General features: G+C 37.0%; 1 protein-coding gene and 1 long non-coding RNA gene across 2 annotated transcripts; both read right to left on the reverse strand.

Annotated features, from left to right (window-relative positions):
* Positions 1-6,815: 6,815 nt before the first annotated feature.
* LOC136236457 (uncharacterized) lies at positions 6,816-7,249 on the reverse strand. Its single transcript, XR_010692135.1, has 3 exons — positions 7,183-7,249; positions 6,966-7,131; positions 6,816-6,913 (listed from the first exon to the last, which is right to left on the reverse strand). It is a non-coding gene; the product is annotated as an uncharacterized lncRNA (long non-coding RNA).
* On the reverse strand, positions 7,250-8,402 carry LOC136247585 (uncharacterized; the record flags this gene model as incomplete). Its single annotated transcript, XM_066039349.1, has 3 exons — positions 8,009-8,402; positions 7,681-7,953; positions 7,250-7,621 (listed from the first exon to the last, which is right to left on the reverse strand). Coding segments are annotated over exons 1-3 (711 nt in total), but the record flags the coding sequence as incomplete, so codon positions are not given.
* Between the last annotated feature and the right edge of the window lie 6,263 nt (positions 8,403-14,665).

A 14,665-nucleotide genomic window follows, 5' to 3' on the forward strand; every position in this document is an offset into this window, starting at 1 on the left:
AAATACAATTCAGGAGCGAGACATTGCTAGCTATATTACTAGCGGAGTATAAAGCAGATGCACAATATAGAAAATGTTGATTTCAGCTACAGGATTTTTTACATCCTGTATGCATTTCACAGTGTTAAAATGTACATTTCTTCACTGCCTCATTTCCAGCACCATTCTAGATGCAGTAAATCTTTCTCTATCCTTTGTATGAAACTTTACTGAAATCTACTAATGTTTTAAGTATGAAATGTGGCTGAAATGACAAATTTCATGGCCATTTTATACGCATTACCTACAAGCGGACATGGAACTTTTCGCCCAGTGAGTGGACTACAGTTTAATCTGGGCTAAGATGGCACCAGACTAATAAGGTGTATAAGTACATTTATATATATGTAGACTAGAGTTGTGGCCACCCGCGTTGGCTTTTTCGATCGCCATTGGCTGCTTGTAAACATTATACGTATTGGTGACGTTATGGCCCACAATCGACCTTTACATGTCAGGCTATAAAAGAATTCGAGTGATCTGTGAAGTGTCTTTCCACCTATTAGGTGAGGTGACGTAGTGGTCTTTGCCACTGGCACTTGTGCTATGCTGCATAACCGCAGCCAGTGCAATATCTGTATATTGCGCTGCGGTCGGTGCATTATAACTTATAATGCACTTGTTGTGGTCTACAAAACTACAACCAGTGCGTTATAAGTTATAATGCAATCGCTGCGGTTTACAGCAGTGCAATATACAAATTATGGCATTGGCGATGCCTTTGAACTACCCACGCAGAGTGGTACATATGAGTATAATTGACTTATACACTACTGGTTAACCACATGTATAACCTCTGTTTACATAAGTATAATATGTGCATATGTAAGAAATACATATTTGATATACACTGTTAAAATGTAGGTGTTACCATAACACCCATATTTTTATAAAAATCAAGGGGGTGTTACTACAGCACCCTTCACAATGACAAGCACCTTGATGAGTGTTATAGACACACCCTTTGGGAGTTACATTTTGTGAACACCCTTTCCTGTGTATTGGTACACCTGTAATAAAGCACTAACACCTCATAAAAGGTGTCAGTATTTATGACATATCAATACGTTGCACTTACCCATGCCAGCAAATGTGATTGGCTACTTAAAAATTGACAATATGTTTCACTTCATGCATGCATGGTCATGCTATTTACCAAACCACATTCTTGTCACACTTGTATGGTTTCTGTGATTCTGCATGCTTTCTGGTTGGCTGCTTTATACAGTGCAATTACTAAACATGAACCATGAGATTTGGCACTCTTGCTATTGGAACTAATGTATGGCAAATTAAATCAATATGTGATTAGGAGGCGTTACCATTACAACTCAAGTGTACTGGTAACATGGTGCGAAAGTGTATAATAACATGTTCAAGGTGTAATACACCTATTCGTGGGTGTTATGGAACTACGTTGGTTTAGGAAACTATAAAAACAACTACATTCTACAGTATTTCAAACCTAATTGTTGTGCAATCAGTGGTATACACCAAACTATTTGGATACTGGCATGAAATGGTCCTGTCATAATACAGAAAGCACCACAAAACAATTGCATTTAAATATTCTAATAGATCAATCACCTATCTAGAGACCTTGAACTACTCTAATAGAGCAATCATTTTAATTGTCATGTTACACTATATGGCAATACTTCCACAATATCAAACCAATGAAGTCAAACATATCAAAATGATACATAAGAGTATTATAAAATGTACATCTGAGTAAGTAGGAGCTTGAGATACAAGTATTCCATTTATCCTCCATGCATGCATGCTACAAAACAAGATTATACATAAAACTGGCTCTTCCCACAAGTTAAATGACAAAATTTTGGTAGGACAAAATTTTGGCAAGTACAATGGAAACTCTTTATAGGGCACACACTATATAGGGACCCATGCAGCGATTACCCATTATGCTATATGCTGCACTGCTCAACATTTTACCTATTATGCTCAAATTATATGCCTCAGTAATATTATGCTCGGTCCAGTTTATGGATACATAATAAGTGGCTGATGCACAAACCTATATTTGTCAAAATGCATACCAAAGAAAAGATCAATATACTCTGATTGTTCTATTAGAGTTGCTGACCATTCTATTAGAGTATATCAATCTTTCTCTGTGATAGCTATTTTCATAAGCAAGAATTCATACTATTACACAAATATTCTACCTATTATGCTAGAATTATGCTCAATGCTCTCAGGCACTATTATGCTCATAATTATGCCAGCATAATCTGTGGGTCCTATATAGCACACACCACAAATGATTTGGGAAAACTGTCTCTGCCTTATAGAATGGGGTGATACATGCAGGATTCAAAAATATCAATGCATTATCACAAAAATATCACACGAGGTCACCTATAACACACATATACATATGCAGTGTATTTTTCATATCACATAGTTTTAAACTTGAATTTATATAGAGAAAAACATGAGGTTGAAACTATATATTACTGTAACATGAGCACTTATTCAATATTTGACATAAAACAGTAGTGCATGAGCTAGACTGTATGTTTTTCTATAAACGAGCCAAACTTATAATTCTAGTCTTTTCACTCAATGTTAACAACTTTTTTAATTTACATGTAGCTACCCATTTAAACCATATCACATGTACAGTTTCACACTATAGCTTTCAGTGACTTGGTGCATTAGATGAAGTTGTGGTATGGTACAAAGTTACTATGAGCGGACACTGAGGTTCTCCTCCCCTCTTAAATACACAACAAGGAAGCAAAAGACTCTTGTTACTAGAGTTCAATATATAATTGTGGTTTCAATTAATGTCCCTTTTGAAAAATTATGTTATATGTTACTTGTATACTTACTAGTTCTTTTATATCTTCTATAAGTCGTTGCAATATCACATTCATCCCATATTTCTTTACATGTTTTTGCTTGCATAACCCAATAAGTTTTATTCCTTTAAGCTTTGAACGAAACTTTGGCTGAATATTTCCCAGCATTAAAACATAGCTATAAAATCAGATGGAATTATGCAGTTGTATCATGGACCACATAACATACCTAATTTGTGCTTTATTCTACTGGAGCCAAGAGGATTGCAAACCTCCAAATCATCATAATACAACAATATTTGCAAGGAATTTGGGCTCGTTAACATTGTGTGATTTTTATAATATAATCCATCACAGTAGTCACTCAATATTTCTGGTGATGTAGATTGATGACCTCACTTTACCTGTAATTGTTTATGAGAGTATGTATATATAAGACGGCTTGCATGATAATGTGCCACATGCATACATGTGCCACGTGCATACATGTGCCATATCCAACAATTGTGCATGCACTCTGTATTATCCCCTAGCAATAGTGGAGTTCTGTATATGCTATCATTACATGTATGCATGTGTGCAGGGTTTAAGCCAAAAACTGCTAAATATACTTAAATTGACTTATACAGTTTGTAATAAACTATGAATTTTACGCACTTCTTGTAATATATCATCATTCTTCAACATAGCCTGTAATGTTTTTAGTAGTGGTATATAAACAAACTCATCCTTTTTTTTCTACAAGCCGGCGTTTATGTCCACGACCTCTGTAAGTTAATCGTGTTCCGAGTTCAATCTTCACTGGATCCTAAGTAAAAGTACATGTATTGTATTAAGTGTCGAGTATTATTTGCTTTGCACAACTTACAATTAGATTAAAGTGATTTCTGAAATACTGTAACTGTACACTTTGTGAGTGTGATCCTTGAAGTATGTTAAATCTGCAGCCAGATATATAGGTAGATATTTGGGCTTTTGCTTCTGTGAGATTGGCTGCTTCAGTAAGTATTGAGTGTAAGGTAGATCGTATGTTCTCTGTCAAAACATCAAAAAGTGATTGCAGGTCTTTTGCGATGCTATCCATGACAGACACCGGAATGTTATGAAGTTCTCTTGATTTTAAAATCCATAATGCTACTGCTCATTGAATCATTGTAGTCTCAATCCCTGTATTTGCTGTGATAAACATAGTACTTGCCTTGTATATGTGTTGTGTACTTTATGATAAACCTAACATTAAGAGTTTCCTTCACAGTCAATCCACTTGCAATGCATAATAGTTATATGCTGACATGCAATGGATATCATATTTTTTAATGCTCAAATATTAGTTAAAGTAACAACTGAAATTCAACTGTTCTATAGCCTTTTTATCACTGGATACCTATAAAAGTTGCCTAGTAAAGCAGTGCCCCTACATCCTTGTATAACTATTCTATTCAGACATACCCAGTAGGAGCACTGATCAATAATAATATAGATAAAGCCCATCAAAATGATCAAATAGCTATAGTGAAGCTACAAGACCTTACAATTAATCATGCCTTCTGTAGTCACCAACTAAAATTATAATAACTTGACTGGTGTGCTAGATGATACATGACAACACCATTTCATTTGAGTGCAACATACTTGTTCTAGACTGTGTATTTGTCTCTTCTACTGAAGTACTTTGATCATCCCCGAAAGGTAAGATCCCACCAACACTTGCATGTGGTAAAGATTCAGTTACTAATTCTGCTGCAGAGTTTTCACATAAATTATCTTCATTACTGCTATGTATTGAGTATACATGGTAGCGATAAGTGTGAAAATTGACAAATGTCCTTTGACATCCTTGAATGCCACAAGTAATTTGAAAACCTGCTTAATTGGAGTGTATTAATCGTAAATGAGTCAAAAATACTGAAACTTTAGCAAATCTGCTCCCACAGCAAGGACATATCATTTTAACTATGTTCAGGCATGTGGATATAAATTTTCTAGTGCAACTCTTTCTAGATATACAGAACAGCATGAATGCATGTGTGCATAAATGTACATGCATGCATGGCATGCACACCAATTATATAAATAGTTATATAGTCTACACTAAATCACTAAATTTAATCAAATTTTCACATAAAAGAAAACAATCTGTATGAAGGTGACAAAAATGACAAAAGTAAAGTAATAAAAGGAACAAAAATAACAAAAGCCTTGACCAAAGTTATAAAAGTAACCAAAGTGACTGAAGTAACTAAAGTAACCAAAGTGACTGAAGTAACTAAAGTAACCAAAGTGACTGAAGTAACTAAAGTTATAAAAGTGACTGAAGTAACTAAAGTTATAAAAGTGACTGAAGTAACTAAAGTTATAAAAGTAACAAAAGTGACTGAAGTAACTAAAGTAACTGAAAGTTAAATGTACACAGCAGCAGTTCCTTTATTCAAGATGCCAGCATTCGGGTTACTGCAGGTGGCACAGCTTGTTTATCTTTTATGCCCATCACAAATCTTTGTATTGTCAGCAGTACTGGGTATAATGTTGGTGGATATGTTATATCCAAAGCAAAGTAACAGCCTATCATATCTATGAGTGCATCTTGGAAAGTGATGCTTTGTATTATTATTTTCCTCTCCACCACAACCAAATACTGGGTTTCACCTGCCTCTGTAACCGCAATGTAGGGCTCATTTTGCTTGATTTTAGTTGTATCAAATCTCATGTTTCCCGAATTCTGTAAGTGTTTTAAAGTAATCATCCACATATGTGACTGGATTTTGGAAAAACGATCCAAATCGCACATTAGAAGTTTCGAGATAAACGGTTTTAAAGAATTGAAGCCAGCATAACTCTCCAAGGATAGCAAGCACGCGTATGAAATTTACACAAAAGATGCATCAATCTGTTACCTTTCAAGCCACTTCCAGTACTTGTAACTGCTTGTGCAGTTTCCTGCCAAATAAGATAGAAAATCTGAGCAGTTGGACGAGCGAAGTAGTATCACGAGTGCTCACAAAGGGGTGGAGGCTGGGGGGTGGCGGGGAGGGCAAAAGATAGGCCTCAAAATGGAGGCAGACCACGATTGGAGTCCAGACACGAGATTACAGGGCTGTGCTGGCTCCTTAGTGGCTGATATGTAGCAAAATCTACAGAGAACACGTCTGGCCAACATTATAAGGCTGGCCAACATTATAAGGCTGGCCAACATTATAAGGCTGGCCAACATTATAAGGCTGGCCAACATTATAAGGCTGGCCAACATTATAAGGCTGGCCAACATTATAAGGCTGGCCAACATTATAAGGCTGGCCAACATTATAAGGCTGGCCAACATTATAAGGCTGGCCAACATTATAAGGCTGGCCAACATTATAAGGCTGGCCAACATTATAAGGCTGGCCAACATTATAAGGCTGGCCAACATTATAAGGCTGGCCAACATTATAAGGCTGGCCAACATTATAAGGCTGGCCAACATTATAAGGCTGGCCAACATTATAAGGCTGGCCAACATTATAAGGCTGGCCAACATTATAAGGCTGGCCAACATTATAAGGCTGGCCAACATTATAAGGCTGGCCAACATTATAAGGCTGGCCAACATTATAAGGCTGGCCAACATTATAAGGCTGGCCAACATTATAAGGCTGGCCAACATTATAAGGCTGGCCAACATTATAAGGCTGGCCAACATTATAAGGCTGTCCACCAGTAAACCACTGATTCTTGCCAAGCCAGGTCCTTCACAAGGCCTGAAACCGCCATTTGGGCACTCCACACCACCCAGAAAAGACGTCTATTAAAACCAGCCTCGTGTAGTTTGAGTAGTGCTGAGGGTCAAAACTTGTAGTACGATAGTGTAGCTATCCACTGGTGGTGTTAGTTTGATTTTGCCTGATGTGCGATTTGGTTCGGTTCTGTAAAATCTGGTCACATATTATGTACAACTATTCATATACTTACAGGCAGTGTGAACTTGTAAAAAACCTTCACCTTAGTTCTAGGCAAAAGTAGTGTTGCAATCAAATCAATGGTATTCATATCTTTTATGTTAAGGTTTCCTGTAAAAATATACAGACAAATTGTGTGTGTGCCATGTGCTTGTGTATATACCTTCATCATTTGGTAGGCTAGCTAATGTCTTTTGAATTGCTTTAGATCGTTCTATCTGAGCTTGTGCTTTTGCTTGAAAATGGAGTTGATTGAGTTCTTCTCTGACATTTTCAATATTGTGGGTACACCCATTGTAATCCAATACCTTGATCATTTCACGTCTCACCTGTATGAATGAAGTAGTATTTTATATTTCCATGTTGTTATGCATACATACGTATCTTGACTTTTTGAAAACAGGGTACTTTTGAAGAATCACCGCCACAAGTGGACAATCTACTTCTTCTGCGCTGTGCAAATGTCGACTCCATAGCCTTCTTAACAAATTTTTTGTCTGGGCTTTCTTTCTGTAATTCAGCTTCAAGTCTCTCCAATTCTTCTTGGGCATTAGAATCAGATACATGTATCTTTTTGTGTGTCATCTTAGGTCTTTTAGGAGCATTTGGCTCAAGTTCTTCAGTATTTGTGGGAGGAGGACTTGGCTCAAATGCTTGACTATGTGTGGTGTCCAATGGTAGGTACTCAGATTCCCAAGGATCTCCGTGATCATCAACCTCAGAGTCATCTAACCCTCCAGATTTTCTCTTCTCTTGACCCTTTTCTGATGGCCTCCTCATGTTTTTTAATTTTTGTCGTATCTGTAGTTTCCAAGAGCCCTATATTGGCAAAGAATTGTACATTCCAGATTAAGAAAACTGAACATGCACAAACTTACATATCCATTTCCTATAGTGTCTTTGAGAATGGGGTATTCCTTCACAAGCATGGTACATACTGCATTGTATTCATCTGCAGAGGGGTATTGGGTATGGTTCCAAATTTCAAATGCCAAAGCAGTAACAATTTCTACTCGTACTCCCTTTGTAATGCTCTTAGCCTTTATTGAATCCATGGTTTTTGTAGAAAACTGTGGTAGTTGAAAGCTTTGTAACCATTGTGTAGTTGACAATCCAGCAATGGGGACTTTGAATGATCCACGTCTGGAAGCCTTTAAATCAAAACAAGTCATTTTCAATGTTTTGCCTAATATCATGCAAGCTTACCAGTGTAGTGCTAAATGAATCTAAAATTTCTTTTACTGCTTTACGTTCGCTAATAACTGGTATCATCTCACGGAGCTCATCTGCGCTCAGTTCTTAAAATGTCTTTCCCGATATTTTGTTTTCCTTCATGGCTGTAGTAATTGATTCTGGATTACCGATTTTTCCAGTCAGCCTGGATATGATAAAACTGCTCAACTCAGCAGTTGTAAACCTTCTAACGTCTTGAGCAGTTGCCATTTTTTGTCTATGCAAGAACTGAAAACATTATGATGTTGATGCTGTTCAGCACTCCTTTTATACTATGCAGGTGTATGGCAGGTTCCAACCAGCACCATTAGAGTGCTCATTGATGACCAAAGGCAATTATGCCTTATATACACAGGTTTATATAGTTAAAGAGTATTCATCTTGGGGAGTGTATAAACAGTGGAATGGAATACTGGAATGGTGGAATACTGGAATGGTGAAACGGAATTTTTTAAAGTTCAATATCATTTTTTACATCCAAATAAGTACAACTCGCAAATAAATAGGATTTCCCTTGAAGTCAGCTTATTTAGCATAATTCACCTCACCATATACAAAGTTTACCAATATAATGTAGTGTAAAGTCAGTTATGAATATGCACAATAGCAGTTTATTGGGAATACCAAGAAGACTCCTGACTTAACCCTTGTTCTCAAATGATAAAAAGTCAGCTAGCTAGCTAGCTGATTACATGAATGCATTATAAAAGTGCATTCACTGTATAATGAAGTATTCATTTATTTATTATCAACTTTATCAGTTAGGCACTGGAGGGTGAACACAGAAGGCAGAGCCTGTACGAGGTGTTTACCATTAACCTAGGAACCTAAGCGAAATCTTTGGGAAAAGTGAAATGCGACTATCTTGTAAGCATTTACATTGAGCCTCTTCCACAATTATGTCAGAAAATAAAATTTAAGCCAAAGTTCATTGTGGCAGTGTCATGTTGCACACTGAACTGAACCACAGTTAGTTTCAGACAAGTAATAAAGTATTGAGTTATAATTAAGTCATACAACAAGTGTTATGGTGAGAAAAAGTATGCTAAAAGAGCTGACTTCAAGGGGAATCCTATTTATTTACTTACATAAGGGGAGGAGTTGTACTTATTTGGATGTAAAAAATGATATTGAACTTTAAAAATTTCATTCCACCATTCCAGTATTCCACCATTCCAGTAGTCCATTCCACTGTTTATACACTCCCTTCATCTTGTTGACTTGCATCAAGCATCCAACAAACAGATGGTTATCACATTGAAAAATTAGTTATCACATTGATAAATTAGTTAAGCTGCATTAAAATAATAAATTACCTACTGACCATGATTAATTTGGTAGATATAACATATAAAATGTTTGGTCAGGTCAAGTCTTTGTGTCTCCTACACTACCAGTGCTATGGCAATCATGTTTACAGACATAAATTCTCCTCTTTTTCTTGCAGAGATGCTTTTCATACTATTTGAAATTTGTAACAAGCTAAACACATATTACTCAACCTTAGTGTTGAATATAGCACTACACACACCTATGCACTACAGAGCCACTATCAATCACTAGCAACACTTTGCCCTACAGTTTTTAGTAGTTAGCTATGAACAATAAAACAGCTAATAATGAATATTATAATTTTTCTAAAGGGGAGGGGTAGTAATGAGGTAAGTGCAGTTCAGCTACATTACAAGTTTGGGAAAGGGCTGTAACAGATTATACGCTTTAATCCATAAGGAAGAAAAGTGTGATTGGTCATGAATCAAATGTAAATCTTTCAATTTTTGCAGATCACAAAGTACCATAGTATTACAAATGACTCAGAAATTTCAAGTGGTTATGTGCTTCCATCCCTAAGTTATTAAATGTTTTGAGGATTCAGCTCAATGCTATAGTGGAGTGGTGTAGTAATTTGTTAATGAGAGCAGTACATTTACAACAACAGCCACAGGATGGGCATTTGTTAAGTTTACACTGGACTCTTAGTGTGCAGGGACGTGTACCATGTAGTGGTGATGCATACAATAATTATTGTTGTATGAGTCAGAGATATTGGTGGTGACTGAGTTCTGGTCCTAGCATGAGAAGTCTTTCAATCACTGCATATAACTAATGAAATGTTTGGTCAGGTCAAGTCCCAACCCTAACCTCAGTAGTCCTAAACTTAAAATATTAACTGACCATGATTAATTTGGTAGCTATAACAACAAAATGTTTGGTCAGGAATCCATATACCCTGCACATCAATTAACCTATACTCCAAACTGAAAAAAATAATATTGACCATGATCAATTTGTAAATGAAATGTTTGGTCAGGTCAAGTCCCAACCCTAACCTCAGTAGTCCTAAACTTAAAATATTAACTGACCATGATTAATTTGGTAGCTATAACAACAAAATGTTTGGTCAGGAATCCATATATATACCCTGCACATCAATTAACCTTTACTCCAAACTGAAAATATTGACCATGATCAATTTGCAAATGAAATGTTTGGTTAGGTCAAGTCTTTGTGTCTCCTCTACACTGCCAATGCTATCAATCATGTTTACAGACATAAAATTCTCCTCTTTTTCTTGCGAGATGCTTTTCATACTATTCTTTGTTTTAAATGTGCAACATATAGCTCAAATGAAGCCTTAGTGTTGAGCAGCATTAATTAACACACCCATGCAATAAGACACTACCATCAATCAACACTACAGCTTAGGAATTTTTTAAAGGAAAACAAGTCATCCAACCAGGTGACTAGTGATGACAGTAAGGAAGTAAAGAATAGATATATGCAGTTCAGGTACATTACAAGTTTGGGAAAAGGTTGTAACAGACTATACACTTTTATAGCTTCAGGAAAATTTTGATTGGTTGTTAATTAATGTAAATCTTTAAATAAAATGACTCTGTATCAAAGGCTGGGAGATCTCAAAGGCTGCAGCACATGTTGCTGTAGACCTTTAGTGCTGGTCACTGTAAAACTATGCAATAACAATAACAACATGATTCTGAAATTTGTTTTTTTGCAGCTCACCTAGTTCTACAAATGATCCAAATTTTGTACTTCCATCCCTGAGTTATTAAATGCTTTGAGGAGCATGTACATACTATAGTGGAATGGTGTAGTAATTCCTTGTGTTTGTGTTGATACATGTAATGTGTATGTACGTGTTGTGTGTGTGTGTAGTGTGTGCTATTATTTAATGATGATCATATTTATTAAACCAGGCGCACGCCCACAGCCGGCCGAAGGCCGGCCGGCTGTGGGCGTGCGCCTGGTTTACTGAAATTGTTTTCGTAAAAGTGTGTGTGTACCTATCTACCTATGTTTGTCCGTACACACCCACGTGAGCAAAATCGTTTAATAACGATAAAAGCAGCTTTTACGTAAGAAGTAAAAGTGAAATGAAGTCTGTATTAAACTTCTGCACAGGTGAACTTTGCTCTGAGGTGGTTTCTTTTCGGCGGACTGAAATACGGGTGTGGTGACTTTCCTCAGACTACCTTCCCCTTGAGGTTTTCAGGCATTTAGCAACTGAAAAACAATGGTGCAGGCCTCGTACACTGCCAGAAATAGCCTATCGCTTCGAGTTGAAAGGGGGCGTATCCCTTACGTACGCGAACGAAAATGAAGAGCAGCTTTGAGGCTTTGTCGAGAGAATTTGTGGGAAAAAACACGTTAGTCACACTATAAAACAGTTTAGAAGATAGTTTTGTGCGTAATATGTTGGTTAAAGCGGTTTATTTAACCGCTCGTATTTAACAAACGCTTCCTTAGCAGTGCATAGCAACGAAATTGAACGAATTACGAATATTTCATGAATTACGAAATACGAGAAATAGCTAATTATATTATTGCACAACCCAAACTACCCTATTGTAAAGTAGTAATACATAGTTGGTTAATTCATAGTAGTATATACTGTCTATAGTTATTCCAGATGAGTTAGCTAGCTGCATGGCGCCTGGTTTTTAGAAGTAGCACAACATCAACTTGTTTTTATTTATTTATTACTGTGTAGGACTCCATCAAGGAGTATAACACACAGATACAAAAATAAAATCAAAGTAAATTCAGATGATTTACCTGAGCTTGGATGGAGGTTTGATTATCAGTGCAAAGGTGGCTTACTGCCTCCTCTGCACTATTGACCCGTTTTTTATCTGATAAAGACGGCCATTTTTGTTTCGTTCTTTTAGTTCAGATCTTAGTTCTAATAGCAATGAAAGCCCTCAGGATTTATAACAAAAGCCACAGGGTGGGCACGTGCTAAGTTTAGACTGGGTTCTTAAGTGTGCAGGGGCGTGTACCATGTAGTGGTGATGTATGCAATTGTTGTATGAGTCAGAGACATTGGTGGTGACTGAGTCCTAGCATGAGAAGTCTTTCATAATCACTGCATATAACTAATGAAATGTTTGGTCAGGTCAAGTCCCTACCCTGCATTAATTAACCTCAAACATCCACTGGATCAGGGAAATGTGACATTTGTTGTGGCTAGCTATATACATCTTCTGTACGACTGGTAGTTAATGTTGGTGTTTAAGTCTTGCTAGGCTACACCAGTAAACTAGTGGTACTATGGAATTTGTACAAGTAGAACGTTGTTACAGTCATATACCTGTACTGAGTTGTGTTTCTGTCTGTCCGTGTGTAGTGTGTCTGTGCGCGTGTATGTGCGAGACAGATACACAGCATAGCCAAGTGGCTAGGGCATCAGCTTGTCAATCAAATGGTTACAGGTGCAATGCCCAGTGATGCCACTTTGGTATTGCTGCCATTTCCTTAAGCAAGAAACTTTACTCACACTGCTTCAGTACCCAGCTGTTAAATGGGGGACCTGGTGTTAGTTAGGGAAGCAGCCCACCCAGCTGTAACATCAATGGGTACCTGGGGAAGCTAATGCCAACTGTCCATGTTTCACACTGTGGGTTATAGGAGCAGGTGAGACTTCAAAGGGGGCCCACACTTTCACCTCTATGGCATAGACAATCTCTTTTGGGTTACTAGTTATGGATTTACTTGAGCTGGCTCATAGCCCCTGAGTATTGCACACGCCTCCCACTAGGTAAGCATGACACGTAAGTGGCATCTAAAGGTTATTGCTTTCGACTGTGTGTGTATGTGTAGTGTGTGTATTACATGTACAATGTACGTACAGTGTAGAACATCAAGTGCAGCTATGTACATACAGTATGTTACCACTATATCAAAATGGTGGATTGATATATCTATCTACCAGATTTTGTCTCTTGGTATGTACCTTACAAGAGGACCAATTAGATGAATGTCTTTCCTTACAAGAACTCTACCTTGACAGGATGATGACATCATTGAACTAAACTTTGTACCAAAATTAGCACTACTTCAGCATTATTCCCCTGGAGGGTCCTGCTTATAAAAATAAATAAATAAATAAACACGTGCAATATTTTGGTGCGTCTGGATTTAGTGGAATGGAATGGTGGACTGGAATGGTGGACTGGAATGGTGGACTGGAATGGAATGGAACGGTACTTTAGTAATTTCAATTGGTGGTCACCTCTTTATAAAGACCACCTTCTAACAAAGACCACCTCTTTATAAAGACTGTTTTACTTTAATGTTTAAAATGCTGCTATCTTGTTGTTTTAGAGTGTATCCCCGTAGAATGATCTTATTGATCAGTTGTGCGCCACATGCGTAGAAAAGTCAGAGTGATATCTGATTTGTAATACAGCAATATACCCCATGCAAAAACAGAAGTGACATCCCCGTCTAACTAAAAGTAACTGACAACTAAAGGAGCTAATATTTGGGTGAGGCCAAGAAATACTGGCAAATAACTTGCTATAATTTATAAAAGTTTGGTCCTTTATCACTGACTCATACAGTCTTGCTGCATTCCTGACTAATTCCCTGTAACTCTAATTGGCTAGTAATTTAGCCGCCTTTTTCTCCTCTACAATGCCAGACTATTGAGAAAGTTACCAATTTACTAGCCTATTAGATTTATATAAGGAATTAATTAGGAATACAGTCAGACTGCACAAGTCAATGATAAAGGACCAAGATTATTGTAAATTATACTTAGTTGCCAGTGTATATTAGCATTCATTTCTTGGCCTCATCAGATATTAGCTCCTATAGTTGCCAGTTGTTTTTAGTTTTGTGGACACATCTTTTTAGCTGTTTTTGTACGGGGTATATAGCTATTACTGTATTGTATCATAAATCAGATATCACTGGCTTATCTAGACATAACATGTGGGCACACAATTCATCATAAGACTGTCTTATATTAACTTAAAGGCTATAAAACAGCAATTCAGATATTAAAGTAAAACGGTCTTTGTAAAGAGGTGGTCTTTTTTAGAAGGTGGTCTTTTTGAAGAGGTGACCACTAATTGAAATTACCCAAGTACTGTTCCATTCCATTCCACCATTCCAGTCCACTGAATCCAGACGCCCAATATTTTGAACTGGTGTATATGTAAGTATTTCTCTAAGTATGTAGAGCATGTCTTGACGTGCAGACAATCCTTTGATATTAGTTTTGCAAAGTATGCAGGGTTTTTTATTCCACACTGAAACCTGTCTAATCAGGTCACTGTATAATAAGGTCACCTGTCTAAACTGACCATTGTAAAAATCCTCAAC

This window comes from Dysidea avara, chromosome 1 (genome assembly GCF_963678975.1).
Source record: "Dysidea avara chromosome 1, odDysAvar1.4, whole genome shotgun sequence".
NCBI lineage: Eukaryota > Metazoa > Porifera > Demospongiae > Dictyoceratida > Dysideidae > Dysidea > Dysidea avara.